The sequence below is a fragment of the Oncorhynchus masou genome, chromosome 17, assembly GCF_036934945.1.
Source record: "Oncorhynchus masou masou isolate Uvic2021 chromosome 17, UVic_Omas_1.1, whole genome shotgun sequence".
Classification (NCBI taxonomy): Eukaryota; Metazoa; Chordata; class Actinopteri; order Salmoniformes; family Salmonidae; genus Oncorhynchus; species Oncorhynchus masou.
Genome location: NC_088228.1, coordinates 1708485 through 1723595, shown reverse-complemented (window position 1 = coordinate 1723595; position 15111 = coordinate 1708485). Strand labels below are relative to the sequence as shown.

The 15111-nt window shown below is 43.9% G+C and overlaps 1 protein-coding gene across 1 annotated transcript; it reads right to left on the bottom strand.

Moving 5' to 3' along the window:
• Nucleotides 1-501: 501 nt before the first annotated feature.
• Nucleotides 502-14116, bottom strand: si:ch211-106k21.5 (SLIT and NTRK-like protein 3). Its single transcript, XM_064991859.1, has 2 exons — nucleotides 13839-14116; nucleotides 502-2056 (listed from the first exon to the last, which is right to left on the bottom strand). The coding sequence occupies exons 1-2, from the start codon at nucleotides 13849-13851 to the stop codon at nucleotides 804-806; spliced, it is 1266 nt and encodes a 421-aa protein (XP_064847931.1). The 5' UTR covers nucleotides 13852-14116; the 3' UTR covers nucleotides 502-803.
• Between the last annotated feature and the right edge of the window lie 995 nt (nucleotides 14117-15111).

The window sequence follows — 15111 nt, the reverse complement described above, 5'->3', positions numbered from 1 at the left end:
GTAGTGGTGTGGTGTGGTGGGTGTGGTGTGGTGTGGTGGTGTGTGGTGGTGTGGTGTGGTGTGGTGGTGGTGTGGTGTGGTGTGGTGGGTGTGGTAGTGGTGTGGTGTGGTGTGTGGTGTGGTGGTGGTGGTGTGGTGTGGTGGTGTGGTGGTGGTAGTGGTGTGGTGGTGGTGGTGTGGTGTGGTGGTGGTGGTGTGGTGGTGGTGTGGTGTGGTGTGGTGTGGTGGTAGTGGTGGGTGTGGTGGTGGTGGTGTGGTGGGTGGGTAGGTGGTGTGGTGTGGTGGTGGTGTGGTGTGGTGGTGTGGTGTGGTGTGGTGGTGGTGGTGGTGGTGGTGGTAGTGGTGTGGTGGGTGGTGGTGGTGTGGTGTGGTGGTGTGGTGTGGTGGTGTGGTGTGGTGGTGGTGGTGGTGTGGTGGTGGTGGTAGTGGTGTGGTGGTGTGGTGTGGTGGTGGTGGTGGTGGTGGGTGTGGTGGTGGTGGTGGTGGTGGTGGGTGGTGGTGTGGTGTGGTGGTGGTGGTGTGGTTGTGTATGAGCTCAAGTCAATCCCATCCTGGAGATCCCAAGGTGACCTCACTTCCTGTCATATGATTGTGATTGATAATTCAGTTCCGACCACATCTCTGTGGAACATTCAACACTCTGTCTCTCTTTTTCTCTGACACACACACACACACACACACACACACACACACACACACACACACACACACACACACACACACACACACACACACACACACACACTCAAGCCAGTCAGCCAGTCATGAGAGACACACTCCTTCTCGCGAACCTCTGTCCATTCTCACGACAGGTCAACACTCTCATACTCTGCGTGGTTCGAGGCCTGATCTGAGTCGTCCAGGTCCATCCCTGGCACCAGACTGTAGTATTCAGTGGTCTGGGTCATGTAAGCCTTCTCCCTGTCTGCTGAGTCCTTCATCACCTCCGTCACACTCACTGCATCCAGCTCTGCTTGTCCGCCCAGGTCCAGCTCGGGGCACTCTGTCTGGGAGGAGGACCCAGGAGAGGGAGGGGAGTTGGGGAGGGACTGAGAGATGGACTCCACAGATTCTACTTTAATCTCCACCTCCTCATAGATGTCCCTGGTGGAGCCAAGAAGGGTGGAGGAGGGTCGCAGGAGGAGCTGGTTCTTCAACATCTCCTTCCTGCTGCTGTCCTCCTCCGTGGGGTAGTTACCCCCTCCTCCGCCTGCTGGGGGCTTGGATCGGTGGTGGTGGTGACCGTTGGGTGAATGAGAGTGGGAGGCCTTCTTCTTGGAGGAGCCGAAGGCCGGCTTCTCCTTCGTCTTCCTCTTCCTCCCACAGCACCAGCAGAGGACGAGGCCGAGGAGGATGAGGAGGGGCAGGAGGATGAAAAGTGCCGTGAGCCCTGGTGGGCGGCAGACGTCCCCAGGTGCCACTGACCACACGAGCCGCCCAGCCAGGCTCCGAGGAGATGCGCAGGTGATGTTACCCACGATGCCCTGCAGGCTGGTGTTGTTGTTGTCCAGCTCCTCCACCAGGGAGCAAGAGCAGTCCCAGGGGTTGTCCCCCAGTTCCAGCCTCTCCAGACCCCGCAGAGACAGCACAGAGGTGGGGAGAGAACGGAGGAGGTTGCCCCTGAGATCCAGCTCCTGAAGGCCGTCAGATCCCTTGAGGAAATCCTCAGGCAGCTCCCTCAGCTGGTTCATGCCCAGCTCCAGCACCTTCAGGCTGGGCAGATCTGACAGGAAGTTCCCTGGGATGGAGGTCAGTCTGTTGTGACCCAGATAGACCTCCTGGAGAGGAGAGAGTGTGGTCTCTGTGTCCTCCAGGTCTATCTGAGTGATGGTACAGTGAGACAGGTCCAGGAGCTGTAGTCTGGTCCTGTTGGTGAGCATGGCCCAGCGAACATGGCCGAACGTGGAGCCGGAGTAGTTCAGACAGCAGGCCTCAGCGGGTAGGACAGAGGGAAACTGGGCCAAAATGGTGGCTCCTGGACACTGACATCCCTCTGAGTGGATGGTCATCACAGGGAGAGTACACAGCAACAGTAGAGCCCACTGAGAGAACATCTCTGGAGAGAGAGAGAGAGAGAGAGAGAGAGAGAGAAAGAGAGAGAGACAGAGGAGGGAGGGCCGAGAGAGAGAGAGAGAGAGACAGACAGACAATGAGAGAGAGAGAGAGAGAGAGAGAGAGAGAGAGAGAGAGAGAGAGAGAGAGAGCACGAGACAGACAATGAGAGGGGAGAGAGAGAAGAGAGAGAGGACAGAGAGGAGAGAGAGACAGACAGACATTGTGTCATGATTGTGATTACAAAGTTGGCCAGTACACTCCCTCTCCCTCTCTCTCTCTCTCTCAATTCACTTTCAATTTAAGAGCTTTATTGGCATGGGAAACATATGTTAACTTTGCCAAAACAAGTGAAGTAGATAATAAACAAAGTGAAATAAACAATAAAAATAAACATTACACACTCAGAAGTTCCAAAAGAATAAAGACATTTCAAATGTCATATTATGTCTTTATACAGTGTTGTAACGACGTGCAAATGGTTAAAGTACACAAGGGAAAATAAATAAGCATAAATATGGGTTGTATTTACAATGGTGTTTGTTCTTCACTAGTTACTCTTTTCTTGTGGCAACAGGTCACACATCTTGCTGCTGTGATGCACAATGTGGCATTTCACACAATAGATATGGGAGTTTATCAACATTGGATTTGTTTTCTAATTCTTTGTGGATCTGTGTAATCTTAGGGAATTATTTGTCTCTAATATGGTCATACATTTGGCAGGAGGTTAGGAAGTGCAGCTCAGTTTCCACCTCATTTTGTGGGCAGTGTGCACATAGCCTGTCTTCTCTTGAGAGCCAGGTCTGCCTACGATGGCCTTTCTCAATAGCAAGGCTATGCTCACTGTGTAATGGCCGTCGTCGGTGGAAGGTGAGGACCAAGGTGCAGCGTGGTAACTGTTCATGATTTTTAATATAATCAAAACTGAACACTAAACAAAATGTTTGAGAACCATACCAGGCCAAACGTTAAAAAAAAATACAACATAGAAAAACAAACATAGACTGCCCACCCCAACCCACGCCCTGACCATACTAAAACAAAGACAAAACAAAGGAACTAATGTCAGAACGTGACACACTGAGTCTGTACATAGTCAAATGTTTCCTTAAGTTTGGGTCAGTCACAGAGGTCAGGTATTCTGCCACTGTGTACTCTCTGTTTAGGGCCAAATAGCATTCTAGTTTGCTCTGTTTTTTTGTTAATTCTTTCCAATGTGTCAAGTAATTATCTTTTAGTTTTCTCAAGATTTGGTTGGGTCTAATTGTGTTGCTGTCCTGGGCCTCTCTCCCTCCCAGAGAGACATGCTATTTGTTGTTTCACAGAGATGTAACCAGGAATCTGTTACCCAGCAACCCCTGTAGCAACCCTTCTGAGGCTCCTGGCTGGTTGTTGACAAGTCTGGGAGGCCGTCGGCCTGGCAACGCAGAACGTTGGGGATCAGACATCCACCTCTCACGCCTGTCTACTGTATTGTGCTTGTTGTCTGTACTATATTGTTGTTGTGTTGAGTCTGTCTGTCTGTCAACAGAACCAACTCTGTAATGGTCAACTATAATGGTCAACAGATCCTAAATCCTGACCGTCTTCTCCATCTGACTTGTGAAGGGTATTCTGGACAAATTTAAATGAAAGGTGATCAACAAAAGCTTCTTTATAGTTAAAAAAAACTCTCTCAACCAACGGACTCCAAAAAACTCTCTCTCCCAACTAACTCTAAAAAACTCTCTCTCCCAACTAACTCTAAAAAACGTATTTTAAACAGGTAGGAAAAGGGGGTGAGAAAGCCTGTATCTGTGTGGCTGGCAGAAAGACAGAGAGAGAAAGCCTGTATCTGTGTGGCTGGCAGAAAGACAGAGAGAAAGCATGTATCTGTGTGGCTGGCAGAAAGACAGAGAGAGAAAGCCTGTATCTGTGTGGCTGGCAGAAAGACAGAGAGAAAGCCTGTATCTGTGTGGCTGGCAGAAAGACAGAGAGAAAGCCTGTATCTGTGTGGCTGGCAGAAAGACAGAGAGAAAGCCTGTATCTGTGTGGCTGGCAGAAAGAAACCCTGTTAGAAACCCTGTTATAGAAACCTGTTATCCCTGTTATAGAAACCCTGTTATAGTTATAGAAACCCTGTTATAGTTATAGAAACCCTGTTATAGTTATAGAAACCCTGTTATAGAAACCCTGTTATAGAAACCCTGTTATAGTTATAGAAACCCTGTTATAGAAACCCTGTTATAGAAACCCTGTTATAGTTATAGAAACCCTGTTATAGAAACCCTGTTATAGAAACCCTGTTATAGAAACCCTGTTATAGTTATAGAAACCCTGTTATAGAAACCCTGTTATAGTTATAGAAACCCTGTTATAAAGACAGAGAGAATGCCTGTATCTGTGTGTGGATATGATGTCACACTTCCTCAACAACAATAGAACAGGAAGAGAAGACAGGAACTCCCCAACAACCCAGCAGACTGGCTGACTGGCTCTCTAAAAGAGAGATGGAAGAACAGAGTGGAAGATTGCCCACCCTTGCTTTTTAACCTGGGTTGTATTTGATTCCACTGAGCTGTAGAGAGAAAACACCTGTCTTGTCACCTGTGAGGCTGTGACTAGCAGTAATAAGGCTCTGTACTCTAGCTGTATAATGAGAATGGCTTTCAATCACTAGAACAGGGTTTCTATAACTATAACAGGGTTTCTATAACTAGAACAGGGTTTCTATAACAGGGTTTCTATAACTATAACAGGGTTTCTAAACAGGGTTTCTATAACTAGGGTTTCTATAACTATAACAGGGTTTCTATAACAGGGTTTCTATAACTATAACAGGGTTTCTATAACTATAACAGGGTTTCTATAACTATAACAGGGTTTCTATAACTATAACAGGGTTTCTATAACAGGGTTTCTATAACTATAACAGGGTTTCTATAACTATAACAGGGTTTCTAGAACAGGGTTTCTATAACTATAACAGGGTTTCTATACCAGGGTTTCTATAACTAGAACAGGGTTTCTATACCAGGGTTTCTATAACTATAACATTTCTATAACAGGTTTCTATAACAGGGTTTCTATAACTATAACAGGGTTTCTATAACAGGGTTTCTATAACTATAACAGGGTTTCAATAACAGGGTTTCTATAACAATAACAGGGTTTCTATAACAGGGTTTCTATAACTATAACAGGGTTTCTATAACAGGGTTTCTATAACTATAACAGGGTTTCTATAACAGGGTTTCTATAACAGGGTTTCTATAACTAGAACAGGGTTTCTATAACAGGGTTTCTAATAACAGGGTTTCATAACTAGAACAGGGTTTCTATAACAGGGTTTATATAACTATAACAGGGTTTCTATAACTATAACAGGGTTTCTATAAACAGGGTTTCTATAACAGGGTTTCTATAACTATAACAGGGTTTCTATAACTATAACAGGGTTTCTAGAACAGGGTTTCTATAACTATAACAGGGTTTCTATAACAGGGTTTCTATAACAGGGTTTCAGTAACAGGGTTTCTATAACTATAACAGGGTTTCTATAACTATAACAGGGTTTCTATAACAAGGTTTCTATAACTATAACAGGGTTTCTATAACTATAACAGGGTTTCTATAACAGGGTTTCTATAACTATAACAGGGTTTCTATAACTATAACAGGGTTTCTATAACAGGGTTTCTATAACTATAACAGGGTTTCTATAACTATAACAGGGTTTCTAGAACAGGGTTTCTATAACTATAACTTTCTATAACAGGGTTTCTATAACTAGGGTTTCTATAACAGGGTTTCTATAACTATAACAGGGTTTCTATAACAGGGTTTCTATAACTATAACAGGGTTTCTATAACAGACTATAACAGGGTTTCTATAACAGGGTTTCTATGACTATAACAGGGTTTCTATAACAGGGTTTCTATAACAGGGTTTCTACTATAACAGGGTTTCTATAACTATAACAGGGTTTCTATAACTTTCTATAACTATAACAGGGTTCTCAAGGATTCTATAACAGGGTTTCTATAACAGAGTTTCTGTAACAGGGATTCTATAACAGGGTTTCTATAACTATAACAGGGTTTCTATAACAGGGTTTCTATAACAGAGTTTCTGTAACAGGGTTTCTATAACTATAACAGGGTTTCTATAACAGGGTTTCTATAACAGGGTTTCTATAACAGGGTTTCTATAACAGGGTTTCTATAACAGGGTTTCTATAACAGGGTTTCTTTCTATAACAGGTTTCTATAACAGGGTTTCTATAACAGGGTTTCTATAACAGGGTTTCTATAACAGGGTTTCTATAACTATAACTTTCTATAACAGGGTTTCTATAACTATAACAGGTTTCTATAACAGGGTTTCTATAACTATAACAGGGTTTCTATAACAGGGTTTCTATAACAGGGTTTCTATAACAGGGTTTCTATAACAGGGTTTCTATAACTATAACAGGAACAGGGTTTCTAGAACAGGGTTTCTAGTAACAGGGTTTCTATAACTATAACAACAGGTTTCTATAACTATAACAGGGTTTCTATAACAGGGTTTCTATAACTATAACAGGGTTTCTATAACAGGGTTTCTATAACAGAGTTTCTAAACAGGGTTTCTAAAACTATAACAGGGTTTCAACTATAACAGGGGGTTCTATAACTCAGGGTTTCTATAACTATCTGATTTTATAACTATAAAATTCTATAACAGGGTTTCTATAACAGAGTTTCTGTAACAGGGTTTCTATAACAGGGTTTCTATAACTATAACAGGGTTTCTATAACAGAGTTTCTGTAACAGGGTTTCTATAACTATAACAGGGATTCTATAACAGGGTTTCTATAACTATAACAGGGTTTCTATAACTATAACAGGGATTCTATAACAGGGTTTCTATAACAGAGTTTCTGTAACAGGGTTTCTATAACAGGGTTTCTGTAACAGGGTTTCTATAACTATAACAGGGTTTCTATAACATGGGTTTCTATAACAGGGTTTCTATAAAACAGGGGAGTTTCTGGGAACAGGGTTTCTAAACATTATTCAACAGGGTTTCTATAAAGACGGTTTCTATAACATATTCAACAGGGTCTCTATAACAGGGTTGTCCCAACAGGGTTTCTATAACAACACTTTCTGTCAACAGACGGTTTCCCAAAACTATTCAACACTGTTTCTATCATACACCATGTCCCAAAGGGCATTATTCAACAGAGTCTCTATCATAGGGTTTCCCAAAGACTATAACAAGTCACTGTTTATTTCACCTAACTATAACCCTATTCCCTATAACAGGGTTTCTATAACAGGGTTTCCAAAGCCCAGAATGCACTATAGGGAAGGGTTTCATTTGGGTTTCTATAACAGGGTTTGTTAACAGGGTTATACTCAGTAACATTTGCTCCTTCACAGCTTTATGGAAAGAGTTTCTCAACAGAGTTTCTGTATTTTGGGGGTATTTTCAAAAACACAGTAACAGGGTTTCTATAACTATAACAGGGTTTGCTATAACATTTCAATGGACAGGTTTCTAATGGACAGGTTTCTGACAATGGACAGGTAACTGAGAATGGACAGGTAACTGAGAATGGACAGGTAACTGAGAATGGACAGATAACTGACAATGGACAGGTAACTGAGGTTTCAGGTAACTGAGAATGGACATAACAGGTAAACTGAGAATAACAGGGTTTCTACAATATAACAGGACAGGTAACTGAGAATGGACAGGTAACTGACAATGGACAGGGTAACTGAGAGGACAGGTAACTGAGAATGGACAGGTAACTGAGAATGGACAGATAACTGACAATGGACAGGTAACTGAGGTGGACAGGTAACTGAGAATGGACAGGTAACTGAGAATGGACAGATAACTGAAATGGACAGGTAACTGATGACTGGACAGGTAACTGAGAGTGGACAGATAACTGAGAATGGACAGGTAACTGAGAATGGACAGATAACTGACAATGGACAAACTGAGAGTGGACAGGTAACTGAGAATGGACAGGTAACTGAGAATGGAACTGACAATGGACAGGTAACTGACATGAGGACAGGTAACTGAGAGGGACAGATAACTGAGGAAAACACAGGGGACTGAGAATGGACAGTGTAACTGACAATGGACAGGTAACTGAGAGTGGACAGTAACTGAGAATGGACAGGTAACTGAAATGGACAGGTAACTCAGACACTGTCAGATAACTGAGAATGGACAGGTAACTGAGAATGGACATTAACTGAGACATGGACAGATAACTGAGAATGGACAGGTAACTGAGAATGGACAGGTAACTGAGAATGGACAGGTAACTGAGAATGGACAGGTAACTGAGATGGACAGGTAACTGAGAATGGACAGGTAACTGAGAATGGACAAGTAACTGAGAATGGACAGATAACTGAAATGGACAGGTAACTGAGAATGGACAGATAACTGAGAATGGACAGGTAACTGAGAATGGACAGGTAACTGAGACTGGACAGGTAACTGAGAATGGACAGGTAACTGAGAATGGACAGGTAACTGAGAATGGACAGATAACTATAATGGACAGATAACTGACAATGGACATAACTTCACAGCTTTATGGAAACTGAGAATGGAGGTAACTGAGAATGGACAGGTAACTGAAAATGGACAGGTAACTGAGAATGGACAGATAACTGACAATGGACAGGTAACTGAGAATGGACAGGTAACTGAGAATGGACAGATAACTGAGAATGGACAGATAACTGAGAATGGACAGGTAACTGAGAATGGACAGATAACTGACAATGGACAGATAACTGACAATGGACAGGTAACTGAGAATGGACAGGTAACTGAGAATGGACAGGTAACTGAGAATGGACAGATAACTGAGAATGGACAGGTAACTGAGAATGGACAGGTAACTGAGAATGGACAGGTAACTGAGAATGGACAGGTAACTGAGAATGGACAGGTAACTGAGAATGGACAGGTAACTGAGAATGGACAGGTAACTGAGAATGGACAGATAACTGAGAATGGACAGGTAACTGAGAATGGACAGATAACTGACAATGGACAGATAACTGAGAATGGACAGGTAACTGAGAATGGACAGATAACTGAGAATGGACAGGTAACTGAGAATGGACAGGTAACTGAGAATGGACAGGTAACTGAGAATGGACAGATAACTGAGAATGGACAGGTAACTGAGAATGGACAGGTAACTGAGAATGGACAGATAACTGAGAATGGACAGATAACTGAGAATGGACAGGTAACTGAGAATGGACAGATAACTGACAATGGACAGATAACTGACAATGGACAGGTAACTGAGAATGGACAGGTAACTGAGAATGGACAGGTAACTGAGAATGGACAGATAACTGAGAATGGACAGGTAACTGAGAATGGACAGGTAACTGAGAATGGACAGGTAACTGAGAATGGACAGATAACTGAGAATGGACAGGTAACTGAGAATGGACAGATAACTGAGAATGGACAGATAACTGAGAATGGACAGATAACTGAGAATGGACAGGTAACTGAGAATGGACAGGTAACTGAGAATGGACAGGTAACTGAGAATGGACAGGTAACTGAGAATGGACAGATAACTGACAATAGAGGGATACTGTTTACTGTTGCAGTATTATATGCAGAACTATTCTGACAGAAGCAGACTTCAGACTTCTGATACTATTTAACACACACACATTCATTGATACACATAGATCAATCAGGTTATCTGCTCCGGGGCTCTGAAGGCTTTCCAACAGTCTAGATACCAGATAGGCTGGTCATTTATTCAGGTCAACATACAGTCACTGAGAGGTTGGGTTGTGGACCCCTTGAACTGAAACAACTTCCCTGTTGTATCAATACAACAAACAATCCCTTGATCAGTGGGGACACTGTACTGAATCTAGGGATTCCTTATTGAATCCCTCCAGCTTTAAAAAAAAAAGTATAGTGCTATGATGTTTGCTAACGCTGTGATTAGTGGTCATATAAATCGTACCTGTTGAACAGTTCAACCTCCAGACCCCATATCATACAGCAACGATCCCTTCACCACCTAACCTTATCCAACAACAATTCCAGGAATTTGTTGTTGAAGTGATTCAAATGTGTGCTAACGGTGTGGTTCAACAGAGTCCACATTAAGATCCATGTTAGGCCTACTAGTTAACCCACCCATGTGTAGCCTAATGCTCTGGTCTGATACTAGTTAACCCATCCATGTGCTCTGGTCTGATACTAGTTAACCCATCCATGTGTAGCGTAATAATGCTCTGGTCTGATACTAGTTAACCCACCCATGTGTAGCCTAATGCTCTGGTCTGATACTAGTTAACCCACCCATGTGTAGCCTAATGCTCTGGTCTGATACTAGTTAACCCACCCATGTGTAGCCTAATGCTCTGGTCTGATACTAGTTAACCCACCCATGTGTAGCCTAATGCTCTGGTCTGATACTAGTTAACCCACCCATGTGTAGCCTAATGCTCTGGTCTGATACTAGTTAACCCACCCATGTGTAGCCTAATGCTCTGGTCTGATACTAGTTAACCCACCCATGTGTAGCCTAATGCTCTGGTCTGATACTAGTTAACCCACCCATGTGTAGCCTAATGCTCTGGTCTGATACTAGTTAACCCACCCATGTGTAGCCTAATGCTCTGGACTGACATTAGCTTGCACCTTATTCCTTTTTGGGTCATAGGGCTCTGGTTAATAGTAGTGGACTACATTGGGAATATGGAGCTACATCCTTAGTGACTCTGGCAGCCATGGCAACAGAGTGATTGATAATATTTCAACATCTGTTCCGTGGTACGATTATACGACAGGAAAGCTGCGGTCTGGGTTTTGTCATAGAACAGAACAGGCAAAGCACCGTATTGACTGATGAGGGTGTCTCTGTGTGTTTGGAAATCCCAGTCGTGGACTGTGTCCCTAATGGCATCATATTTCCTATGTACTTTTCTGGTCAAAAGTTGTGCACTATATAGGGATTAGAATGCTATAGGGATTAGGGTACCATTTGGGACTCAAGTGTCTCACTGAGGTCAAAGGTTGTGGATGACTAATGTACTATGTTGCCTGCTATGAAACAGCACGTCAACAGTGGAACGTCCCAAATACCATCCTTTTCCCTATTGGCCCTGATCAGAAGAAGTTCACTATATAGGGAATAGGGTGCCATTTGGGCAAACAGCAACAGGCCTACACGCTTGTCTATTTCAACGGCACACTCACTTGGCATTATCTAAACAGTTTGTTTCTGGGGAATGTCTCGTCTTGGAGTATGTCTACAGTAGAGTTATTCAGGTGCAGAGTGAGAATTCTCAGGGGAGGTATTTGGGAGTGTTCCTACACTACATGACCAAAAGCATGTGGACATCTGCTTGTCCAACATCTCATTCCAAAACCATGGGCTCCTTTGCTGCTATAACAGCCTCCACTCTTCTGGGAAGGCTTTCCACTAGATGTTGGAACATTGCTGCTATAACAGCATCCACTCTTCTGGGAAGGCTTTCCACTAGATGTTGGAACATTGCTGCTATAACAGCCTCCACTCTTCTGGGAAGGCTTTCCACTAGATGTTGGAACATTGCTGCTATAACAGCCTCCACTCTTCTGGGAAGGCTTTCCACTAGATGTTGGAACATTGCTGCTATAACAGCCTCCACTCTTCTGGAAGGCTTTCCAGCCTCCAGATTTCCACTAGATGTTGGAACATTGCTGCTATAACAGCCTCCACTCTTCTGGGAAGGCTTTCCACTAGATGTTGGAACATTGCTGCCATAACAGCCTCCACTCTTCTGGGAAGGCTTTCCACTAGATGTTGGAACATTGCTGCTATAACAGCCTCCACTCTTCTGAACAGCCTCCAGCTCCACTCTTCTGGGAAGGCTTTCCACTAGATGTTGGAACATTGCTGCTATAACAGTCTCCACTCTTCTGGGAAGGCTTTCCACTAGATGTTGGAACATTGCTGCTATAACAGCCTCCACTCTTCTGGGAAGGCTTTCCACTAGATGTTGGAACATTGCTGCAGGGACTTGCTTCCATTCAGCCCCAAGAACACTAGTGAGATCGAGGACTGATGTTGGGCGATGAGGCCTGGCTCCAATTCATCCCAAAGGTGTTCGATGGGGTTGAGGTCAGGGCTCTGTGCAGGCCAGTCAAGTTCTTCCACACCGATCTCGACAAACCATTTCTGTATGGACCTCGCTTTGTGCACAGGGGCATTGTCAAGCTGAAACAGGAAAGGGCCTTCCCCAAACTGTTGCCACAAAGTAGGAAGCACAGAATCATATAGAATGTCATTGTATTCTGTAGCGTTCAGATTTCCCTTCACTGAAACTAAGGGGCCCGAACCACTGAAAAACAGTCCCAGACCATTATTTCTCCTCCACCAAACCCAGAGTCCAATGGCGGTGAGCTCTACACCACTCCAGCCGACACTTGGCATTGCGCATGGTGATCTTAGGCTGCTCAACCATGGAAACCCATTTCATGAAGCTCCCGACGAACAGTTCTTGTGCTGACGTTGCTTCCAGAGGCAGTTTGGAACTCGGTAGTGAGTGTTGCAACTGAGAACAGACCATTTTTACACGCTAAGTGCTTCAGCACTCGGCGGTCCCGTTCTGTAAGCATGTGTGGCCTACCACTTCGTGGCTGAGCCGTTGTTGCTCCTAGACGTTTCTACTTCACATTAACAGCACTTACAGTTGACCAAGGCCGCTCAAGCAGGGCAGAAATTTGACGAACTGACTTGTTGGAAAGGTGGCATCCTATGACGGTGCCACGTTGAAAGTCACTGAGCTCTTCAGTAAGGCCCATTCTACTGTCAATGTTTGTCTATGGAGATTGCATGGCTGTGTGCTCGATTTCTTTATATTTTTAAATTGTGTGGCCACTAATTTGAAGGGGTGTCCACATGTTGCTGTATATAGAGTGTATCTTAGAGTATGTGTTCATGAAATATCTTAGGGTGTGTGTAGAGTGCTAGATCATTGTATGGGTGTGTGTAGGTAGAGAGAGATCTTATCTTAGGGTGTGTGTGTGTGTGTGTGTGTGTGTGTGTGTGTGTGTGTGTGTGTGTGTGTGTGTGTGTGTGTGTGTGTGTGTGTGTGTGTGTGTGTGTGTGTAGAATGGCGAGAGAGAGAGAGAGAGATCTTCTGGTGTGTAGACCTACAGAGAGACATTGTTATGTGTGTACTGTGTTACTGTAGTCAAGAGATGTGTATAGAGAGACAGAGAGCATAGGAAAGGAGGAGAGGCAAGGAAGAGAGGAAAGGAGGTGAGGTTTATTCTCAGGTGATCTCATTCTGGAACAATGTGAGCTGTTACATTCTCTCTCGGTGAGTTTTTTCAGACTGTATAGGCTATGCAAAATTTGCATCACTCTTTTTTGGTGTGTTTTTTTTTCTTCGCCTTTTTAAATGCAGGGCAGATTAAATTTAACACAAGACTTGACTGAATGTTAGATTAAACTAATCAGCTGTGCAACACAGTCATTCCCTCTGCTTATCAACCAAATGGTTACACCTAGTTACAGCAATAACACGTTACTTTAAAAATAAACAAACGACTTAAAGACGCAGCACACTTTGCCTATTTTAAATTATATCACCGAGTAATATAAATATTACAAAACTGTATTCTAATAAAGAATAAATTAACAACAATATTCACTTTTTTCTATTCCCCCATTTCACATATGGCAAAATAAACTTTTATAATAATTGTAGCGACCCTGAATGAATGTGATGTTTATCTTACCTTTAACGCCCATGGTTGCAACCTGTTGCCTCGTCTTCAGTAGATGCACATAGCCTTACCAACACGACTGTCAACCGGTCCTCCACAGCCAGCATGTAACCCGCTGTAAAACGACTAGCCTACAGCAGGGACGGCAGCCACGACCTCGTCATCACGTCAACCTAAATAACGGAGTGACTTCGTAACTACAGATTCACCATCGCCGCACTCTCCTGTGTCTTTTCCTTATGGGTGTGTCTCTGTCCCTGCCTCCCAGCAATGCAGTTGGACAACAACTTTAAACGGAATGTGGAAATCTTATTTGAGGGTGTGTGTGCGCGCACGGTAGGTGCGTGACTGAAACATGAAATATGAAAAAATAGCAATAACTTTCCTTTTAAACACAGTCGGTATAGTTCATGCTTAAAGAGTAATAACTTTCCTTTTAAAGACAGTCGGTATAGTTCATGGTCCTACACCGCGCCCCAGTAATATTGTAGCCTCGTACTAGAGCGCCATCTGGTGGTCGTCGATGGATACGTCTTAAACGTCAAGTTCCAAATCCTCTGTTGAAGTACGTGTTTTTCCTCCTTTCACCTCTAGATGGGATGGTTGGAGGATACCACCAGGGACAATTCAGTTCACGTCCAAAAACCAATGTGGCAAAGACGTTTAAATTTATCATCACAATGATCACAATCACTGAGTTGCCAGAACATACAAGCAATATATTGTTTATTTAGGAAAATAAGAACTGTTCAAAGTTTTATGTACAGTTTAACTAGGGTGGCATGTAGCCTGGTGGGTAGGAGAGTTGAGCCCGTAACCGAAAGGCAAAACATCTAACGTTCTGCCACTGAGCGAGGCAGTTCTCTGAGCGAGGCAGTTCACTGTTCTCCGGGCGCCGATGATGTGGATGTCGATTAAGGCAGCCCCCCTACACCTCTCTGATTCAGAGGGGTTGGGTTAAATGTGGAAGACACTGGGATTCTCTGCCTCTAACCCTATTACAGGGGCTGAGTCACTGCTTACTGGGGCTCTTTCATGACATCCCAAGGAGGGGTGTGTCACTTGAGTGGGTTGAGTCACTGATGTGATCTTCCTGTCTGGGTTGGCACCCCCCCTTTGGTTGTGCCGTGGCAGAGATCTTTGTGGGCTATACTTGGCCTTGTCTCAGGATGGTAAGTTGGTGGTTGAATATATCCCTCTCGTGGTGTGGGGGCTGGGCTTTGGCAAAGTGGGTGGGGTTATATCCTTCCTGTCTGGCCCTGTCCGGGGGTATCATTGGCTGGGG